This window comes from Microcaecilia unicolor, chromosome 5, assembly GCF_901765095.1.
Source record: "Microcaecilia unicolor chromosome 5, aMicUni1.1, whole genome shotgun sequence".
Lineage (NCBI taxonomy): Eukaryota > Metazoa > Chordata > Amphibia > Gymnophiona > Siphonopidae > Microcaecilia > Microcaecilia unicolor.
The window spans coordinates 153,893,323-153,914,705 of record NC_044035.1 but is presented as its reverse complement, the minus strand read 5'-3'; the positions used below and the strand labels follow the sequence as shown (position 1 = coordinate 153,914,705).

Here is a 21,383-nt window from a genome sequence, read left to right as displayed (position 1 = left end):
ACCTTTTCTCCTCCTTTCAACCTTCTCTTTCCCCTCTGATCTCCTCCCAACCCTCCCTCTCTTCTACCCCCAGGCTCCCTCCTCTTCCCACCCCTGAGATCTCCTCTTCCTCTCCTTTCCCCACACTGACACCTCAAATTCCCTAGCTGTAAAACTTCAAAAAGAACAAAATTACTGAGAAACAAGACAAGGATGGAAAACTGTTTTATGTTTGTGATGCAAAATAATTCTCTATTACTCAATATGCAAATCAATCCAATTTATGCAAATGTGCTGTATAATATAGGTGTACTTTCTACTTTTCTGAGAAATCATATCTCAAGATGATTTTGAATTTCCATCAGATGCATCTATTCTGTTTGTTGAGGTTTAATAAGGGATTAATTAAATTTTACACACACAAACATAATGGTTGGAAAAATTTACATTCATAAATTACATATCCAACAGTCGTTAAGCATGAGAAAAATTAAGTTCCCTGCTTTGAAAATGTATATAAAGAAGTAACATATCAAATTAACATTACACTAGTACTAAGATATTGTAGGCTAACTATTCCCAGCATCACTATCTCCCGTGAAATTATTACAGAAATGCAAACCCAGCATGCTATAAGCAATGAGCATGCAAATTACTGCTCTGTTAAAATCACAACAGTAATCTTCAGCTCATTGTGAAATACCCCTCCAGTCAGTGGTGACATAATAAAAAAATGTTGCCAATGGTAATCGCCCCAGTTTCTCTCCCTTTCCACCTGACCTTACGCCCTCCTTTCCCCCAATATTAAAAGTGCCCCAATAGTCTAGTGATGCCCCCACCACTCTAAAAAGCTTCCATTCCCAGGTGTATAGTGGCACCCACCCAACCGACCCTTCCTGCAGATACCCTAGGTTACCTCCCCACTCAATTTAAAAAAAACTTAGAGGCATCCCCTCCCAACTAAAACAAAAATCCATGTTGTCTAGTGACACCCACCTTATCCCTCCCCCAGAGCGTCCGTAACCCATATCTGCCTCAGGAGCCATCATCCTCAAAATGGCGTCTCCCTGCCCAAATGATGCATCTTGGGATGCACCAGGTGGGGGCCAATCAACCATATAAGGGAATTTCTCCAGTTTCAAGTTCTTTAGGAGGTAGCCATCTACCTGAGTTGGCTTTGCATTTAAAATGTAGTCAGCTATTTCTGTAGCATCTCTGCCTGTCTGTACCTTAGGGTGCAGTGGCACCTGCTGATTTATTAGGGTACAATTTTTGAAAAAACAGTTTGCTCTTCTCCACCTCAGTTTCAGCATTGGAGTAGTCATGCAGAGCTTGTGTTCCTAACTAGGCCTCTGTCACTATCCCTCTGATTCTATATAGCTCGCCTAGAGATCCGCACCAAAATCCAAGCGTATTCTATAACAACACACGTAACTTAATTGGCTCAACAAGCTAATCAGCATTGATAACAGCTCTTAAGAAGCAATAATGACCAATAATTAGAATTTACACGCACAATTCGCTAAGCACATTCTGTAATGCAGTGCGCCTAACTTCTAACTCATGCAGGCAAAAAAGGGCATGGTTATGGGCAGGGAAATAGGCATTCTGAAATTTAAGTGCATAGTTATAGAATATGGCCCAGTGTGCCTAAATCTATGTGGTGGGATTTACTCACCATTTTCATTGGTGTAAATGGAGGCGCGTAGTTTTAGGCAGAGATATCAACTAAGTATATTCTATATACCACACCTAAATCTAGGCACCGCTTATAGAATACGCTTAGTCAGCACTTATTTCTGCGCCATTTTTTTAGGTGCCATATATAGAATCTCCCCCTGTGTGGCATACCTATTCTCATCCAGGTTAGATTGTGTCACTAGGCATAAAATCATTTTAACTCAGCATCGTCAGTTGAAAAGTTAACGATAGGACTTAGACTCTGGGCCTGAATTGAGCCACTACCACGTGGAATCTTTGGGAGATGTTGTCAGTAAAGTACTGGGAAGTGCATCTAGATTTAGCTATGGGATGCGTCTTAAGGCAGGTCTGTACCAAGCTATAGTCGGGCACTACGCGCAGAGTTGGTCTTAACAATTGAGGGGCCCTGTGCAGACCAGTTCGGTGGGGCTCCCCATCCCACCTAGCCCCAGCCCCTAGCCCAGCACCTTGTTGACAAGATGTGCTTTAAACATTTTTTATTTCAAATAAAGTCAAATCAAGCAAAACTTGTACAGAAAAACTAATTCAAATATGCACAATGCTATCATAGGAAACCTTTGAGTTTAAAAGCAAAACCATGTGCATATAAGGACTGGATAAATGAATTAAAACAAATCCCCTTAATATGTAACACTTGGTAGCAATAATGAAACAGTGATTGAATATTCACATAGTAAGCAGCCTGAGCCAACAGGTTTATTTTCCACTGAACATAATTAACTTTGTATGAACTTGGCTGCTAATAGTGTGCTGAACTGGACAATGTTGGCACATTTAGACTGACTCTGGGCAGTTCTGCACGAAGGAAACCCTTCCTTCATTAATCAATACCTTCTCTATGAAATAGTAATAATAAAAAAAAGGCAAGTGCATTTTTATAATATACCACTGATTTCCACAAAGCAAAAGGAGCAAGTTCCCACATGCTATCTTTTTTTTCTTTTGATGTAGGCACAGGCACAGAAGAAAAAAAAAGATTTTAAATGTTCCCAGGTTGCAATATAATTCATGTTTAATGTGGGATAAAATGCCATAAATAAGTAAATAAATAGATAGATAGAAACTCTGAATGTTGAGCACCTAATTCTCATAACATGATGTATGTTTAGTGATCCTTTACTAGGAGAAAAAAAATTTCTGCACGAATATAATAGTACTAGGGTGTCCCTTTAACCAGCCCCTCCAAATGGCACAGATATTACCTTCATTTTTTTTACAGTATCCTCCCCTCCCCATCCCTTTAACCAGCCCCTCCAAATGGCATAGACATTACCTTCATTTTTTTTCACAGTATCCTCCCCTCCCACCCACCTACCTACCTACCTATTCCAGACCTTCTCTCCACTCCCTCAAGACGCAAGGTGCCCTCCTGGCAGATACCTGAAGCCACCCTGGTGGTCTAGTGGAGTCTTTGGGGCAGGAAAAATCACAATCTTTCCTGCCTGCTACCAGCGCTCACCCTCTTGCTGCCACATCTTCTTTAAAATGGCTGCTGAGACTTCCAACGGCAGCCTCACAAGACTTCAGCAGAAGTCTCAGCAGCCATTTTTAAAGAGCGATGCGGCAACAAGGCGGTAAGCGCTGTCAGTGGGCAGGAAAGACTGGGGATCTTTCCTGCCCCGAAGACTCCACTAGACCACCAGGGTGGCTTCAGGTATGTGCCGGGAGGGCACCCTGCTGCTCAGGGGAGGGAAGGCAAGAAGTCAGATTGCTGCGATGGTGGGGGGCAGAAGGGAGTGCCGCAGGGCCCCTGGAAGCATGGGGCCCTCTGCGACCACCCCTGCCTAAGACCGGCCCTGACTGTATAGCTCACCCACTAATGTCCCCAACCTGCCCTCTTCACCAAGGCTAGGAGTAATTTTTGCACCCCTCCATTTTTAAGTCCTATGAGCCACACTGCTTGCACAGCCCTTTGTATGATCAGTTTGGTGAAGGCTGTGACAAGTAGCTTCTTAGGTCATCTTCTGTGGGAAGGACTCATTGTTTGAGATTGTTTAGCAAGAGGTGACGAACTAAAATAAAACACAGAACACTTCTAGTTTGGAGTAATCATTATCCTGATTTGGGGACCCAGATGTGTCCGTCAATTATAGAAACAATCTATAATTGTCAGGGCAGAATAATTCCATGATGTGATGAGGCTGGTATGTATGTGACTGTAAGGGAATAAGGCCGCTAAAGTTTCTTTCTTGATAAAATGACTCAATAAATCAGGGTGTCCAAACTCAGCCCTAGCGCAGCTGGGTTTTCAGGATTTCCACAAAGAATATTCATGAGATCTATTTGCATATAATGGAGGCAGTACATGCAAACAGATCTCATGCACAGTCATTGGGGAAATCCTGAAAACCCGACTGGGATGCGACCCTTGAGGACCAAAGTTGGACACGCCTGCAATACATGGCTTGGAGCTAATCTGGATTTATTTATTTAAAAAGCTTCTATACTGCTTATCTATAATTCTAAACTGTTTAAAATAAACACAGGAAATAAGATAAGACAAAACAAAACATAATTCAATACAACCAATATACATCAAAATAAACCTAGAGAAGAAAACAAGTACATAGTAAAAGTGAAAATAAAGTGGGATAATTAAATCTCCCTGTAAGTAAACAAGCAAGATACAAACAGGTGGATAGTCAAAGCAATATAAACGACCAGGAGAGACTCCTGATTTTATAAATCTCTTGTGTGGGCAGTGGCGTACCAAGGGGGGGAGGTCCGCCACGGGTGCACGCCGCTGGGGGGTGCCGCGGTGCGCGCCTGCTCCTCCGAGTTCGCTAAACTTCGCTCTTCGCTGCAGCTCCCTCTGCCCTGGAACAGGTTACTTCCTGTTCCGGGGCAGAGGGAGCTGCAGCGAACGAACAAAGTTTAGCAAACTCGGAGGAGCAGGCGCGCACCGCGGCACCCCCCCAGCGGCATGCACCCTGGGGGGGGCATTTCGCCGGAGGGGGGGAAGTGTCATCTAGCGGGGGGGGGGGGGGGCGCATCGGCGCTTCCGCCCCGGGTGCCATCCAGGCCAGGAACGCCACTGTGTGTGGGTCTATACGGGAGTATTCAGCAGTACTTAACCAGTTAGTGCTTCTGAATATACTCGTTAAACAGCCATCCCCTAGCCGGTTAGAGGTGGGCTGTGCGTAGAGTGTGAGCAAAGTGGCAAATCTCATATCAAGGTACTAAAATTGGGAATTCTCTACCAAAAACAATTAAATGCACATTTGATTACCTGTTCTTCAGACACCTACTGAAAACTAATTTTTTTCAATTTAGCCCTTCAGAAAACTAAGAATTCTATTTGAATATTATCCATTCATACAATTAATTTCACTTCTCCTTTCCTCCCTAATCCTAGCTAGTCCTAACTGTACCCATATTTATTCATCTTCAGTTCTTTGTTTACAAAGTTAATTTTGATTTAATCTTCTTCTCTATCCATCTACCCTTAAGAATAGTTGCATCCAGGTTAATTCACCACATACGTTATATTTGTTTTACAAGGACCAATGTTATAGGATTATTTATTGTACTTAATCTGTTTATGTAATTTTTAATATGTATCATTCATTAATTGTTTGTTATGTAAGCCACATTGAACCTGAGTCACTCTCAGGCTAGTGAGGGGTAAAAATGTCATAAATAAATAAATAAATAAAATTAGCCAGCAGCAATATTCAGGGGCCATTTTACTAAAGCTTAGCATATGTTAAAGGACATTAGTGTATGCTAAATGCTGCACATCCTATTTTATGGGCCACATAGCACTTAATGTACACTAATGTCCGTTAGCGCGCGCTAAGCTTTAGTAAAAGGACTCCAAAGTTAGGACAGAAAAAAGGCTGTCCTAACTTAATGGAGCGAGTTAAGCAGGCACTGATATTAAATATCAGCCAGTGCCCAGTCAACTTTCAGGTTGGCAGTTATACCTGGATATTCAGCGCCAGGAGCTGCACAAGCCCCAGCTTTGAAGCATTGAATATCAGAAGGTTATTTCAGCCCGTGACTGGAAGTGGCTTGGTATTCGCTTACCACCGCAAGCTAAATATCGGGCCCAAAGAGTACAGTTCAAGTTAACCAAAGAGACTAAAACCATGAATAATCTATGAATTTTCCAAACTGCAATTTCTAACTTAAATAAGGAATCATTGCTTCTGCTTTAAAATTTTCATTAGTTAAACCCAAGAACAACTGACTTGACCTCACACTGACAACCCCAAGATGTCACAGTCCTACAGTATTTGTAAAATTTAATTGGTTAATCTGGAAGCCAGCTGACTTTCCCCACATTGCTAGACTGAAAGCCTCTCTGTCCTTTCCCCCCTCCCCCAATTGTCAATCCAAAAGAGTCAGAGTCTGATGCAAAACTTTCATGCATGAAAAGGATTCAGCACCGGAAAATCAGAGGTAGAGAAGGAAGACTGGACCTCAGAGTCCCTTCTTCAAAGATTTCTTGCTGTGCCAAAGGCCATCAAGGATTTGTGCCCTCAGTATTGGCAAAGGGGGAGAAAGCAGTCACAGGCAGAGCCAGACACCACAGTGATCAGGCCTGTATCTTCCAGGGGCATAGCCAGATGGTCAATTTTGGGTGGGCCTGAGCCCAAGGTAGGTGGGCATGGAATTCAGCCCTCCTCCAGTTTGCTCCTCTCTCCACCCCTCCCTGCTCACAAACCCCAAATATTAAACATTTGAGCTGGCTGGGATCCCTAAACCCTGTCAGCTAAAGATTTCCTCCTCCTCGAGCAGCCAGCACTCTTCCAAACAGCACTTGCCTCAAACTGATGCTACTGCCAGCAGGCCATACATGCTCAGTGCTTTTGCATGTGCAAAAACTAAGCATGTGTAGAAGGGCTGGTCTCAGCGTCAGCTCAAGACAAAAGCTGCTGGCTGACATTTGGAAAAGTGCTGGCTGCCCAAGGAAAGAAAATCTTCAGCTGGCAAGATTTGGAGATCCCCACCAGCCACAGCAAGAGTGTCACAATTTTGGGTGGGCCTGAGTCCAAAGTGGGTTGGCCCTGGCCCACCCAGGCCCACCTGTGGCTATGCCACTGCTTCCCACACAGCACGCCCAGCACTAACATGGCTCTGGAACCTAAGAATGATGAGGATGGGATAGTAAGTATCGGAGAAAATGTGCCACTCCTGAACCCCAAGGCTGATAGCCAGCAAACACTATACCGAGAGGGGATGGGGAGACTTGAGCTGTGAGAGAACTCTTTTTTCTATGAGTGAGAGTGCCAGAAATGTGTGATAACTGCTAAAAGGGGTGAAAGTGCCTGGGCTGTGCTGGGGGGAATTGAGTTTGCTGAAGCTATTCTGTACGGTGGTGAGTGCTAGGGCTAGGGTTGGGGGTTATTTAAAATGGGGTTTTTTCATGAACTCAGTGTATGAATGCAAGGGCTGTGAGATGGTATCTTAAACACTGAAGAAGAATTAAATCAAGCTCTCTGGAAAAAAAAGGCAATTAAAAGTACAATTTCTGCCATGAAAACTTATTGTCAGTACCCTCCAAAACCACCTATTTGTCTGGAAAATAAACACTTAAATTTAGAATTTATAAATATCTAGAATCAGACACTTTAAATAATATTGATGTTTTTCACGTTCTTTATTTCTTCATTTTTCTATAAGCATATTTTAAAAAATCATATTGAGATTTATTGAAATTGGTAAAGTTTTGACAGAGTTAGGCAGAAAACAAGCTTTAAATAGTTGTTGAGGTTTTTTAACCCAGTGTAGAGGGTGATGTCAATACCATCATCATGAGGTTTTATACCAATTTTATGGATAAATCTATTCAAAGTGATTTACATCAAAAATAAAATAATTAACCCCCCTGTTTACAAAGGCACGCAGCAAAGTGAATGGGCTATGTTGGCATTAGCACACTGGCAGTCGCTAGCTTGGCTTTGTAAAAGAACAGGGAGAGATACAAGCCCTAATTTACTAGTTTATCCTACAAGTTTTGGGGAGAAAAAGTTTTTAAACTATTCCTGAATGAAGTTAAGATTGGCATTTCTCTCAGTTCTACCGATAACTTATTCCAGTAATAAGGGCCTAATACACTAAGGGCCCTGTTTACTAACCCGCGCTAGAGACGCTTTCAGCATTAGCGCGCACTAAATTTGTATGCGCCCATAATAGTCCTATGGGCGTCTACATGGTTAGCATGCACTCATTTTTAACACGCGCTAAAAATGCTAGTGCACCTTCGTAAACAAGGCCCTAAAGCTTTATTTCTCCATCTGCGTTGTCTAGTGCCCACCCATGTTAACCTCCCCCCCCCCAAAAAAAACAAATCAGTCTTGGCTAGGCCACTGTTTTTAGTGCGTGTACTTTAAGCTTGCTTTCAAGCAGATACTGACACTGACATTTTCTCTGTCCCTGCAGGAAGTCTTTCTGCACTGCCGTGTCCTGGTTTGTGGTGCACTGGATGAGCGGTCTCGCTGTGCACAGGGCTGCCGTAGACGTATGCGCAGAGCGGTGGACACAAAGGAGGAGGCTGAGGCCAGTCACTTGGGTAACCATGTGTTGACAGGGGGTCCTATTATGATTGACTTGGCGCAGTAACCACACCACACTCTGCTCTTTCCCAGCCTATGGGCTCTCTCGGGAGTCTTAGATCTGAGTGTCTTCTGTAACTAGATACTGTAAAACTGTGCCCATTGGGAGCATGTATCATGAACAATTACATGGTTAGTTTTTAATCAGCTATATAAATAATGTGCATATGACATGGAACAGTGACTATCTTAATAAATTGTCTTCTTTTTGAGTTCTGTCTTCAGATTCATGCTGTACCAATAAATCCCTTGCGTAGCTTATATTAAGAAAAATCCCTTCATCTGAGACTTTCAGGCAGAGATCAAGCACACAATGAATAATTGCATCATAATAAAGTGAGAGAGAAATAACATATGAGTAACTGGGTCTGACCTTTATTTCCTGCATGTGTCTGTCATAGATCTGTATGGCAATTCTTCTTTGCTGATACCCTGAAGCACTTGTATGTACTTATAAGCTCCATTTTACATAGCACATCTGGGCCAGAAACAGAACATCCAGGCTGGGACATTCACAATTTCCAGCCAGTTTTAACAAAGGCCCTCTGAACGCGTAGAAAGTAAGCCCATCTCTGGACAGCCTGAAGTTGTTCGCTTCATGATTGATTTGCTTTTGACAAAGCCCCCTGTGAAACCTCCACCTGTGTCATGGGACCTCAATGTCATCCTCACCCAACTGATGAAAGCTCCTTTTGAGTCGCTTGATTCCTGCCATCTGAAGTACTTGACCTGGAAGGTCTTGTTTTTGATGAGTGTTACTTCAGCTCGCAGGGTTAGCAAGCATTCAAGCCCTAGTAGCGGTTCCACCTTACACCAAATTTCATCATAACAGAGTAGTTCTCCACATGTACCCTAAGTTCCTGCGTAAGGTTATGTCAGAGTTCCATCTGAACTAGTCTATCGTTCTTCCAACATTCGTTCCCAAACCTCATGTCCATCCTGGCGAAAGTGCACTGCACACCTTGGACTGCAAGTGAGCATTGGCCTTTTACTTACCAGGCCCTACAGACCATCCACCAAACTTTTTGTTTCTTTTGATCCCAACAGGATCGGGGTTGCCATCAGGAAACACACAATCTCCAGTTAGCTGGCAGATTGCATTTCTTCACTTATACCCAAGCTGGGCTGACTCTTGAGGGTCATGTCAAGGCTTATAATGCAAAGCCATGGCTGCATTAGTAGTCCACTTGAGATCAGCCTCTATAGAAGAGAATTGCAGTGCTGCAATGTGCTTATCAGTCCACACATTCACATCTCACTATTGCCTTGAGCAATGACAAAGCCATAGCAGAGAGATTAAATAAATTCTTAGCTTCAATCTTTACAGAGGAAGATTTGGGAGAGATACCGGTGCCAGAAATGGTATTCAAAGCTGACAAGTCAGAGAAACTGAATGAAATCTCTATAAACCTGAAAGATGTAATGGCACAATTTGACAAATTGAAGAGTAGCAAATCTCCTGGACTGAATGGTATTCATCCCAGAGTACTGATAGAATTGAAAAATGAACTTGCAAAACTATTGTTAGTAATATGTAATTTATCTTTAAAATCAAGCATGGTACCGGAAGATTGGAAGGTGGCCAATGTAACGCCAATTTTTAAAAAGGTTCCAGAGGTGATCTGGTAAATTATAGACCGGTGCGCCTGATGTCAGTTCCAGGCAAAATGGTAGAGACTATTATAAAGAACAAAATTACAGAGTGTATTCAAAAGCATGGATTAATGAGACAAATCCAACATAGATTTAGTGTAGGGAAATCTTGTCTCACCAATCTACTACATGTCTTTGAAGGGGTGAACAAAAATGTACATAAAGGTGAGCCAGTTGATATTGTGTATCTGGATTTTCAAAAGGCATTTGACAAAGTACCTCATGAAAGACTCCAGAAGAAATTGGAGAGTGATGGGATAGGAGGTAGTGTTCTAGTGTGGATTAAAAACTGGCTAAAAGATAGAAAACAGAGAGTAGGGTTAAATGGTCAGTATTCTCAATGAAAAAGGGTAGTTAGTGGGATTCCCCAGGGGTCTGTGCTGGGACCGCTGCTTTTTAACATATTTATAAATGGCCTAGAGATGGGGATAACTAGTGAGGTAATTAAATTTGCTGATGACACAAAGTTATTCAAAGTAGTTAATTCGCGGGAGGATTGTGAGAAATTACAAGAGGATCTTACGAGACTGGGAGATACATTTGTCTCTCACTACCAGCACTTAGAGGCTTGAACGGGCATTCTTCTGTTTCCAAATTATATAAAAACTAGAATATTTTAAAGAAAGAATCATGAGAAATCTTCTCTTCAAACACCCTAATGCCTGCTCCGAGCTGCCATTATTGTTACAGCGGTAAGGCGGCTTTGTTGTGTGTGCTGTTCTTTGAGAATTGGGAAGGAATAGGAAATGACCTCATTAACATCCATTTGACTACAGAAGCATGCTCCCTCTTGCACATAGTGGGCCAGATTCTATTTAAGGCGCCTAAATATTTTTCACCTAAGCGTATTCTATAAGCGGCACCTAGATTTAGGCGTGGTATATAGGATACACTTAGTTGATATCCCAGTGCCTAAAACTACACACCTTCATTTATACCAATGAAAATGTGGTGTAAATTCCCATGCATAGATTTATGCGCATTGGGCCATATTCTATAACTATGCGCGTAAATTTGGGAATGCTCACAGAACACCCATTTCTCCACCTATAGCCATGCCCCTTTTGAAATGCACACATTAGAATGTACTAAACGTATTGAGTGGGGAGTGGGAGGACAATATCGCTAGATAACATAAATCAAATTTTAACCCACTATCGGTTATAGACCCACTAAGGCTTTTCAATAAATTATATTGTACTGGAAGGAAAAAGGCCTCAAAGAGCTCTCTAATGTACCATTCTTAGCAGAGCTTAGCGGATTCATTTAATCCTCTCTTCATCATCAGCCTAAAAAAACCTTCCAAATGTTTTAATGTTCAAAAAACGAAGCGCTTTGCAGTGAAACTCTGTGGCTACCCGAAGACAAACTCCGCCACCAAGAACCCTGAAGCAGTAGCCCGAAACATTGGCCACCGTTGGCTTGGAGGAAGAAAAGGAGAAGAGGGCACCACACAGCACAAGAATACAAAGTGCTGTTAAGACAGATGAATGTAGTCGACCAGTGATTAAGACACAGAAAAGATAAGTGTTTTAACATACTACTAGTATTCTAAGGAAGCCGTTAAAGTGTATCAGCATACCTGCTAAGAATTAAAAACAAAGAAAACAAGAAAATTTCAAGAACATTTTAATAGTTTCATTTTTTTCCTTCCAATACAATATAATTTACTGAAAAGCCTTAGTGGGTCTGTAACCGATAGTGGGTTAAAATTTGATTCACATTAGAATGTAGGCACATTCATTACAGAATATGCTTAGCAAGTTGTGCACGTGAATTCTAATTATTGCCAATTAGTGCTCATTATTGCTTGTTAAGTGCTGTTATCAATGCTGATTACTTTGTTGTTATAGAATACGCCTCGATTTGAACACGGATCTGTAGACACGCTGTATAGAATCCGGCAGAGTGTGCATTGTTTAAGAAGAGTATGCACTGTTATCAGTGACCAATATTTCATTACAGACAACAGTCCGTCTCTAATCTTTTCACCAGGTCTTTCAGGGTTGAGTCCTTTATGTCTGGAATAAAATGAAGCAAACTAATCTGAATCTTTCCTATGTTTTCATCAGAGCATATCAGAACCCTTTAAATATTATGCCCATGACTTAATAAAAGCTTCCACATTAATATAATATGTCAGATGGATTTCAAAATGCCCGATTTCTTGTAATTTAATAAGCAAATTATATAGGCTAACATGTCACCATCAATATCAATGTTCATAACACCATGTCTTAAAATATTTTTCTTAGAGTGCTTCAGTGCATAATTCTTATCAATTCCTAAATTCTTAAAAATACTTCCTTTAAAAATTGTTTGTTGATTTCACTGGGGTCCCTCCATCTCCAACATGACCACGTTTCATTCTCATTTATCAGGACGTGGAGAAAAACCCGTTAAAAGTCTATCTATACATCTCCACTCCAAAAGTTCCTCTATATTCATTTCACTAGAAACAACATGGCAACAGCATTATTTGTAAACGTCTTTACTAATGTCACTGCATCAGCAGTATGAAAGCACTAATAGGGTTACAAGGTTTTGGCATTCAATCACATTATTTAATCCCCCTGAGCAAACCATATTCAAAATAAATATCCACCATTGTTCTCTATAATTTAAGGTTAATGAAAAGTTTCTACCATACAAATTAGGACTATGGTCAATCACTGTCCATTTAAAATCTTGCCATGAAGTTACATGGAAACACTTTCAAAACAAATAGGAGGAAATATTTTTTCACTCAACAAATAGTTGAGCTCTGGAACTCTTTGCCGGAAGATGTAGTAACAGCAATTAGCGTATCTGGGTTTTAAAAAGGGCTTGGGCAAGTTCCTGGTTCCTGCTATTGGGACTTACCCTGGGATTGGTAACATGGAATGTTGCTACTATTTGGGTTTCTGTCATGTACTTATGACCTGGATTAGCCACTGTTGGAAACAGGACACTGGGCTAGATGGACCGTTGGTCTAACTCAATATGGCTATTCTTATGTTCTTATGATTGTATCTAACCAAATGATCATCCAATGGAGTCAATAATATTCTCGTAGATATATGTTCTGTTAAACAAATTTTTATAGATCTACTTGCCCAACCTATATATATATATATATATCAAATCACAAGGACAAGTAATCGCATAAATTATATTACCATTTTTACTGTCTGTTTGAAACTTGCGAGATATAGTTTGCCTACATCTACTGGGTGTCCAATCTTTTCCTGTGATCATAAAAGGACATCAAATAGAAGCATCACAAGATTGATGACCCACATTAGTGGATTGTGTCCTTTCACATTCTTTCTTGGAGCCCAATAAATCTTCAATATTCTTCCCCTGTTTGTATGCAATCAAAGGATGATGGTTTTTTTTGTTATTACATTTGTACCCCGTGCTTTCCCACTCATGGCAGGCTCGGCAGGCAATGGAGGCTTAAGTGGCTTTCCCAGAGTCACAAGGAGCTGCCTGTGCTGGGAATTGAACTCAGTTCCTCAGTTCCTCAAGACCAAAGTCCACCACCCTAACCACTAGGCCACTCCTCTACACTGAGGGCTCCTTTTACAGAGCCACACTAGTGATTCTGGTGCGGCAAATGCAATTAAGACCATTCATTTCCTAAGGGCCTTATCACATTTGCTGCACTGGAATCGCTTGCATGGCTTTGTAAAAGGAGCCCTTAATGTCTGAATAACACTGACCAACATTTTAAAAATTGAACAACCATTGAGTGCCTGGAGAGAAAGGTAACACAGATATTAGTCTTTCTTCCTCTCTATCAACCTGATTATTTTTGAATGGGCTGTGTCAGCATTGCCGCATGGCAGCTGCTAACATGGCTTAGTAAACGGGGGAAAAGGGTACAGCTCTGGGTGCAACCATGACACTCTCCATGGCAAACCTTTACATAGCTAAGTATGAAAGATGATTTCTGAATTTGAAGAACATATACTATGAAGGCAGTACATTGATAATATTTTGATGATATGGCAAGATACAGAGAATGATTTGAAAAGATTTCAGCATGGTTAAAGGTGCTATTTTCATTCAATCATCTAACTATATTATATTACAGCTCCATTTCTATTCCACATTTACCTATAAGGTTCAATGTGGATCACGACAAGATAATCCAGTTCAGGTTAGATACTGGGAACATACATAGCTAGAAGTACACATAGGGGCTCATTTTCAAACAGAAAAATGTCCAAAAAGTGGGAGAAGGCAGCAAATGGATGTTTTGTTTTTCTTTGCCAAAACATCCAAATCGCTATTTTTGAAACCCATTTTAAGATGTTTTTCTATGCAGGGTTTTGAGCTGCAATGATACAGGTAGTACATATTCTACAATATTATACACACATACACACATATATAGTCTGGAAAAAATGAGACCCCCTCCCCCAACATTTTTCCAAACAACCCAAAAACAAATGTACTAATATTAAAAAAAATTACTACTATTATTGACAGGTGTTACTGCAAGATGCTGTAAAAACTGGATGAGCCCTGTTTTTCAAAATTATGTCATTCAGGGAAGGACCATTAAGATCCGTTTTAGCAAAATGATGTTTAACGAAGAAGATAAAATTGCAATTTCATTTTTACAATAAAACAAGGCATAGGATGCAAAACATTTGCTAAAGGAGTTTCCTAATAAAGGTTTGACTAATGTATTTTTAAAGGTCATACTAAGGGGTACTTTTACTAAGGAGCACTAACAGATTTAGGGTCCTGTTTACTACGATGCGGTAGAGGTGCGTTAGTGTTTTTAGTGCAAAAAAGAGGAATTAGTGCGCGCTAACCATGTAGACTACTACTACTACTACTGCTACTATTTAGCATTTCTATAGCGCTACAAAGCGTACGCAGTGCTGCACAAACATAGAAGAAAGACAGTCCCTGCTCAAAAAGCTTACAATGTAGTAGACAAAAAATAAAGCAAACAAATCAATTAATGTGTAGAGGAAAGTGGAGAGGAGGGTAGGTGGAGGCGAGTGGATACAAGTGGTTACGAGTCAAAAAGCAATGTTAAAGAGGTGGGCTTTCAATCTAGATTTAAAGATGGTCAAGGATGGGGCAAGACATAGGGGCTCAGGAAGTCTATTCCAGGCATAGGGCGCTGCAAGACAGAAGGAGCGAAGTCTGGAGTTGGCAGTAGCGGAGACTATGGGCATCTACTCAGCATGGGCTAAGTTTTAGCACGTGTTAAAAATGCTAGCGCACCTTAGTAAACAGGGCCCTTAGTTTGCGATAATGATTAGCATGCACTAAGGGCCCCTTTGCCAAGCTGCAGCAAAAGGGGGCTTGCGCTGGCATCAGTGCGTGTTTTTGACATGCGCCTAGGCCTCCCTTTACCACAATGGGTAAAGAGTAGGTGTTTCTTTTCTATAGGAAATGGCCGCGCAACAAGTGAAGCACTTGCTGCACGGCCATTTCAGGGGGGGGGGGACCTTACTACCACCCATTGAGGTTGAGGTAAGGGCTCCCACGCTAACCCAGCAGCAACCGGGCAGCGTGCGGCACTTCCTGATTGGCACTGAGTACACTCCGGTGCTACAGAAATACAAATATTTTTGTAGCACTGGATATGACAATTTGCCGGGGGTGAGAACTACCACTGGGCTGCTTTTAGCGAGTGATAAGCCCACTTTGGGCTTACCGCCGCTTTGTAAAAGGGTCCCTAAATGGTAAGAAGCCCATAGGTATGAAATGGGCTTCTTAGCATTTAGCACGTGCTAATCATTAGTGCATTTTAGTAAAAGGATCCCTAAATGTTTAGCATTTTGAAACTATGTAAGGGGTCTCATTTTTTCCACTTTGTATATATATATATATATATATATATATATATATATATATGTGTGTGTGTGTGTGTGTGTGTGTATAGTGTTGTAAAATGTTTACCATCTTATTTTATCAATTCTGTTTTGATCTGTAATGATAAAAAAAATATTAGGTTAGTATTTCACTGAGGAATTGAAAGAATGTACAATAAGGAGGGTTGTTTTTTTTTTTTTTTAATTTAGAGAATACAATTTTACAGACTACATACCATAAAACCTTATATAGTATTTGGATATACTAGTACTCAGTGGCACACAGGGTGACCACTGCACTCTGTTCAGCAAAACAATTCCTCATTTTGGTTAAAAAACCAAAACCTAACAATTGTAGCCTAGTGGTTAGTGCAGTGTACTTCAGTCATGGGGAACTGGGTTCAATTCCCACTTCAGCTCCTTGTGACTCTGGGCAAATCACTTAACCTTCCATTGTCCCAGGTACAAAATAAGTACCTGTATGTAATGCATAAACTGCTTTGAATGTAGTTACAAAAAAGACCACAGAAAGGCAGCATATCAAGTCCCTTTCCCTTTCCTATCCTGCAAAACATTCATCCAGTTTAAAGCATTTAAATGGGACTTTGAAATATGTCCTTCTTCCTATTTATGCCTCTCAAAATAGTATTTGAAGTTGGTCACCCTAAAGTGTGAAACAATAGTCTTAAAAAAACAACTCATTCTCCAATCTTAATATCTAGAACTAAATTGTATGCTTTATTGTTTATTCCATTCTGTTTTTTCTACCCTCCTCTTTAGTTTCCTCTTCCACTATAGTACTCTTTGTTCAATCATTTTATCTTTCTAGCCATCTAATTATACTTGAACTTGTGTTTCTTTATTCAGATTTTGTCAATCTTTTCTGTTTCATGTGACTCAGCTTTTTTTCTCTTCTTTCAATATGTGTCTCCCTCAGCCTGTGTTAAAGGCTCTTCCAATTTCTTTCCTCACCTGCCATGGAAGTCTATTTCTTTCTGTCAATCTTTTTCTCAAGTTCTCTTTTAAAGTTTATTAACTCCTTAGTTTTTTTCTCTTCCTAATATCCTTTTTTTCTACCATGTCTATCATCTGTTCTGTCATTCTCCTCGGAACCCTCCCCCCCCCCAACTTTGTTTCTTCCTCAATCCAATGTGTTCCTTCCCTTCTTCTCTAGAACTACCTTTCTCTAGATTCTTCCTTTCATTCAGAACTTATAGGCTGCCTTTCTCGTTCTCTTCCCCTCTAACACACTATCCTCATCACTGAGAGATTTAACTGAACTGCATAAGAAATAAATTTTAAGTGTGCACTCCTAAAGGCAAACCTAACGGCTGTCCAGGCTGTCTCTTCCCTCCAGGAGCTAGAATAGAAATAGTTTCTAAACTGGTAAGAACTTCTTGGTTCATCATTGACATTTTAGTTTCATATACAGTTCAAAAGATCGATTGGAAAAAGATGGATATGGGAACTGGTTTCAGGGGCAAGGAGAGTTGGTGATAGTAGATAAGACGATTGTCTAACAGCTGGGTCTGCCTGGTAGGCTTCAAGTACAGAAATAACTATAAATCTTTGTGGAAAAGCAATACAATTCAGCATTTCTACCCCTCAAAACCCCCAAAGAGTTCCATGCGGTTTATGATCAAGCTAGGCATTCCTAGGAAGATACATCATCAAGAGAAAAATGACCATTAATGACCCTTTACAATTATTCAAAAGAAGTTGTCACCTTTTAACAATTATTAACAAATTTACTAAAAATATAAGTTTTTAGCAATTTTCTAAAATGGTAATAATTCTGTTCAGATCTCATAGACACAGCACTAAAGTAACTATGTCTTTCTGGCAGACTTTACAGGGGACATAGGAAACCAGATTAGTGGGGAAAGGTTGAGATGGACTATTAGTGAAGTATATGAGAAAAAGCAGAGATGTAAAGTAGGGGATGAAGAATGTAGAGAAGGGGAGAGATGGTGTGAAGGAGCTAGAAGTCTGAGAAGGGCATAAGAGACAGTTGAAAAGGTAACTACAGAAGGTGGAAATGGGGGGCTATGAAATTGTTGAAAGACAAAAGAGAAAATAAACCAGGGAATGGCTGAGAACATAAGGGGCATGGGATAGCTTTGGAAGAGTGAGAGGAGATGAGCTGGAAAAGGAAGACTGAGAACTGAGAAGGAGCAAAAGACAGGTAGGGCGGGGAGCAATAAGGGAGTCTGAAATATAATAAAAGATGTGGAAAGATGGCAAGAAGGATAGAGAAAGAAATAGGAATGGGAAAGCATTAAAAACGGAGAGTAAAGGGGATGAAAGCAAAACGGAATGGTTTGGAAAGAATTTAGCTTGGAGACAATGGGGGTTATAGAGAAGAGAGCCAGAAAGGAGGCAGCTGTTCAGCAGAAGATCTATTCTGACATTTTTGCACATGTGCTTATCGCAGCCCTACCCCCAATGCTAATAAAGGTGCATGAGTCATAAGCTATCACATATTCCAGTGGGGAAATTTCAGAACACATTTTGACATGGGAAACCAGTCATTCACAATAAAAACATGTGAGTTTTGTCCCTTTTCAAAAATGCAAAAAACATGTGAAATTAATGTATTATATCTTGTATTAAAAGGACTCAAGAGTACTAATAAAAAAGGAATACACAGAGTCAAGAAACTAATGGGTATAGGTAGATTTTTGTTTTGCCAGAAAGAGGCTCTTGACTGAGAAAACCGAGGCTGAAGTTAGTTGGAGCTTGCCATCATCTAGAAATCCGATCTTCTAAGACATACATTTAGGGGAAGTAAGAAAAGTCAGTGACGTTCATCTTAGGTGCTGTAAGTACAACAGCCTTCTCATTCTAGAATAGAAATGGTCTTTGTTTCCATTTTTTTTTGTCCTGATAACACATGACAGGGCTTTTCATAAGTGAGAGGAAGCATGCAAAAGAAGGGGGTCAGACAGCCAAGACACAGGGTATCTTTCATTAAACAGCACCCTGAACCTTTTGTGGCTGAGTTAGATAAGTCCCACCATTCCATGACATCAGTTTGTGTTGAACGCAGTAGAAAAGGTCCACTTAGTGCTAGAAAGTATCTTCAGATTGAAAACACATGAAGGAAGAGTTCCTGGCTCTCCAGAAGCCCCCTGTCCTTGAGAGATGTAGTCTCTCCATCTTCTCACAGTTCATCCCGCTCCTCCTCGTTGCAAATACATGACGACCTCTGACTGTTCATGAAGGGTTTGCAGCCCAGCATCCACACAGTATTGAAGATGGTATCAGCAATGGATTCACAGGCTGTATGGCAAAAGGAAGAAAAGTGCCATTGTTTTACACTATTTAATAGTTCTGCTATTCAGTTTTAAATGTTCATTGGTGTTATGAAATTTATAATAAAATATTAAAAACTATGGGGGGGATTCTGTAATGTTGTCCAAAGATAGGTGCCAATATCGACACTAAGCTAGTATTCTGCAAAGGGTATGTGACCTTTAATACAGTTTAGTTTAGTTTAGTTTAGTTAATATACCGCTTTGCCAAAAAGATCACGGTGGTTAACAATAAAATTAGGCTCTATAAGAAGAAAAGCAAACAGAACAGTAGCTTCAGTGCGCATTTTGAGGCCTAGCTTTAGAGGTGAGCACTTTTGCCTGCCAAAGGCTGGTGTAAATGCTGGCACCCAATGTAGGCACACAAATGACAGTATTCTATAACATCGCGTCTAACGTCTGCCGCCCATGCCGTTTTGGATTTGAGCACTATGAAATTTAGGCACGTGTGTTATAGAATAGGACATAGGGCAGGTGCACGTGTAACTCCATATGAGTGCCAATTAATGCCAATTACTGATTGCACACCCAACTTTGGGTGACCTATATAGAATCCAGGGCCATGTATGTTTCCCAGTTCTAATATTTTGCACAACGAACAAACAGAGGAGAAACTCCAAACCTCACGGTTGCATGTAAAATCAACAGTGAGGGGTGAGGATGCAAAAAAGAGGAAACCAAAGCTAATCCAACAAATCAGGTCTTTATTGCTTCAAAAGTGGTGTAAGCCAATTGTCAAAAGGCTCAACATGGCCGTGTTTCAGCAGACGTACCTTCGTCAGGAGCCTTATCATATTGAACCCACAAAAGTGTAAAAATGAAGGCTGTGATTTGTTGGATTAGCTTTGGTTTCCTCTTTTTTGCATCCTCACCCCTGACTGTTGGTATATTTTGCACAACAACAGGTTCCTCTTGTTGTTCCATTCTACTTCTTTTAAGTAGCACTCTACTAATTCTTATACAATCCACTTTCTCACCTTTAATCAGCTCAAGGCAGAAATATCTCTGTCACAGCAGGAAAGCTGCCTGTTGACCATGTTCAAAGAGGGAGACGGTCTTGGTTTTTGACTCAGTGACACCTCTAGATTGAAGTAATGGGGAAAGGGAACGGTGAGGCAAGCCAAGGTGACATTGAGATAGCCATAGGCAACGGAAAGAGGTGGGCCACAGGGGTCATGGCCCTCCCAAATTGTTGCCCCTCAAAGAATTAGCAGCCAGGAAGATGGAGGACAGGGACATAGCTTGGTGTGTTTGGCCCTCACAAGCAAACAGATGTTCCACTGTCCCTCTGCCTTTTTGGCCTGCTGCTGTAGTATGCACTTTTCATTTGTATGTTATCAGGGTTTTTATAAATGATTCTGGAGTGTGAGACAAGCTGTTACATTTTCTTCCTCAACTCTGTTCCTTGAAAGAGGGATACATACCTTGCAGACAGACAGACAGACAGACAGACATCTGGACGCCCAGATTCTGTTATAGAACACTAGCATAAGTTGGCATTTACACGCATTGTTATGGAATACGCTAGATCCACGCCTACGTTAGGCATGGGCATTTATACCAGGTTTGCATTGATGTAAATGACCGGGACTAAATTTTAGTCATGGGGACAGGTGCTATGCATATTCTATAAACCACGCCTAACTTTATGCAAGGTTTATAGAACAGCGCTAAGCACGTTGTTTTTCCGTGCCAATTTTTTAGGTGCCATTTATAGAATTTGGTCCTAAACATATTATAGAATGCCACCGAATGCACAGCTAACATCTATGTATGTAACTGTAGCAATCATACATGTAAATGCTAGCATTCTATAACTTACGCCACATTGGTACTGAACTTTAGGCGACTAATTATAGAATGAAGGGTTGGATGTCACAACATCTCTCATGGGTTAGAGGACATAAACTGACCTTCAACCTTGGAGACAAAGCCAAGACTCTTCTTCAGATCAGAGCAGATGGAGTGCAGACACCAGCGGAACTTGGCATCACAGCGGTACTTGTTGGAGCCACACGTGTCATAGCAGATATCGAGCTGATTACAGCACTTGGTCATGGCAGGGATGCCCATGTCCAGCTAAAATCCAAGAAATGAGAAATTCAGTCCATTGGTAAACATGTCCATCTGTAAGCTGCCTTAGAGCACCAGTCTAATATCTGCCACCCACATTTCACATTCAAAAGTGGCATATTACGATTGCCAGAAAGCTTCATGTCACAAGAGACAGGCTAAACCATTTTATCTAGGGAACTGTAGCTCCCATTTCTCTATATGCCCATAGATGCAATGAGCTAAAACCATAATTGTCTCAGTCATTCTTTGCAATTGAG

At 40.9% G+C, this 21,383-nt stretch overlaps 2 protein-coding genes across 3 annotated transcripts in view; one reads left to right on the top strand and one right to left on the bottom strand.

Moving 5' to 3' along the window:
* OIT3 (oncoprotein induced transcript 3) overlaps positions 1-8,619 on the top strand; it is a 57,133-nt gene extending 48,514 nt beyond the window's left edge. The window contains exon 9 of the mRNA XM_030203451.1: positions 8,089-8,619. Within this exon, the coding sequence (XP_030059311.1) occupies positions 8,089-8,268 (180 nt within the window). The 3' untranslated portion in view covers positions 8,269-8,619. The remainder of the gene's footprint in view (positions 1-8,088) is intronic.
* An 8,003-nt stretch (positions 8,620-16,622) lies between these two features.
* Positions 16,623-21,383, bottom strand: part of PLA2G12B (phospholipase A2 group XIIB) — a 47,989-nt gene continuing 43,228 nt past the window's right edge. For both annotated transcript variants that reach the window (XM_030203449.1, XM_030203450.1), the window contains exons 3-4: positions 20,964-21,129; positions 16,623-19,018 (exon numbers count right to left, since the gene is read on the bottom strand). In XM_030203449.1, coding sequence (XP_030059309.1) covers positions 18,900-19,018; positions 20,964-21,129 — 285 coding nt within the window. In that variant the 3' untranslated portion in view covers positions 16,623-18,899. The remainder of the gene's footprint in view (positions 19,019-20,963; positions 21,130-21,383) is intronic.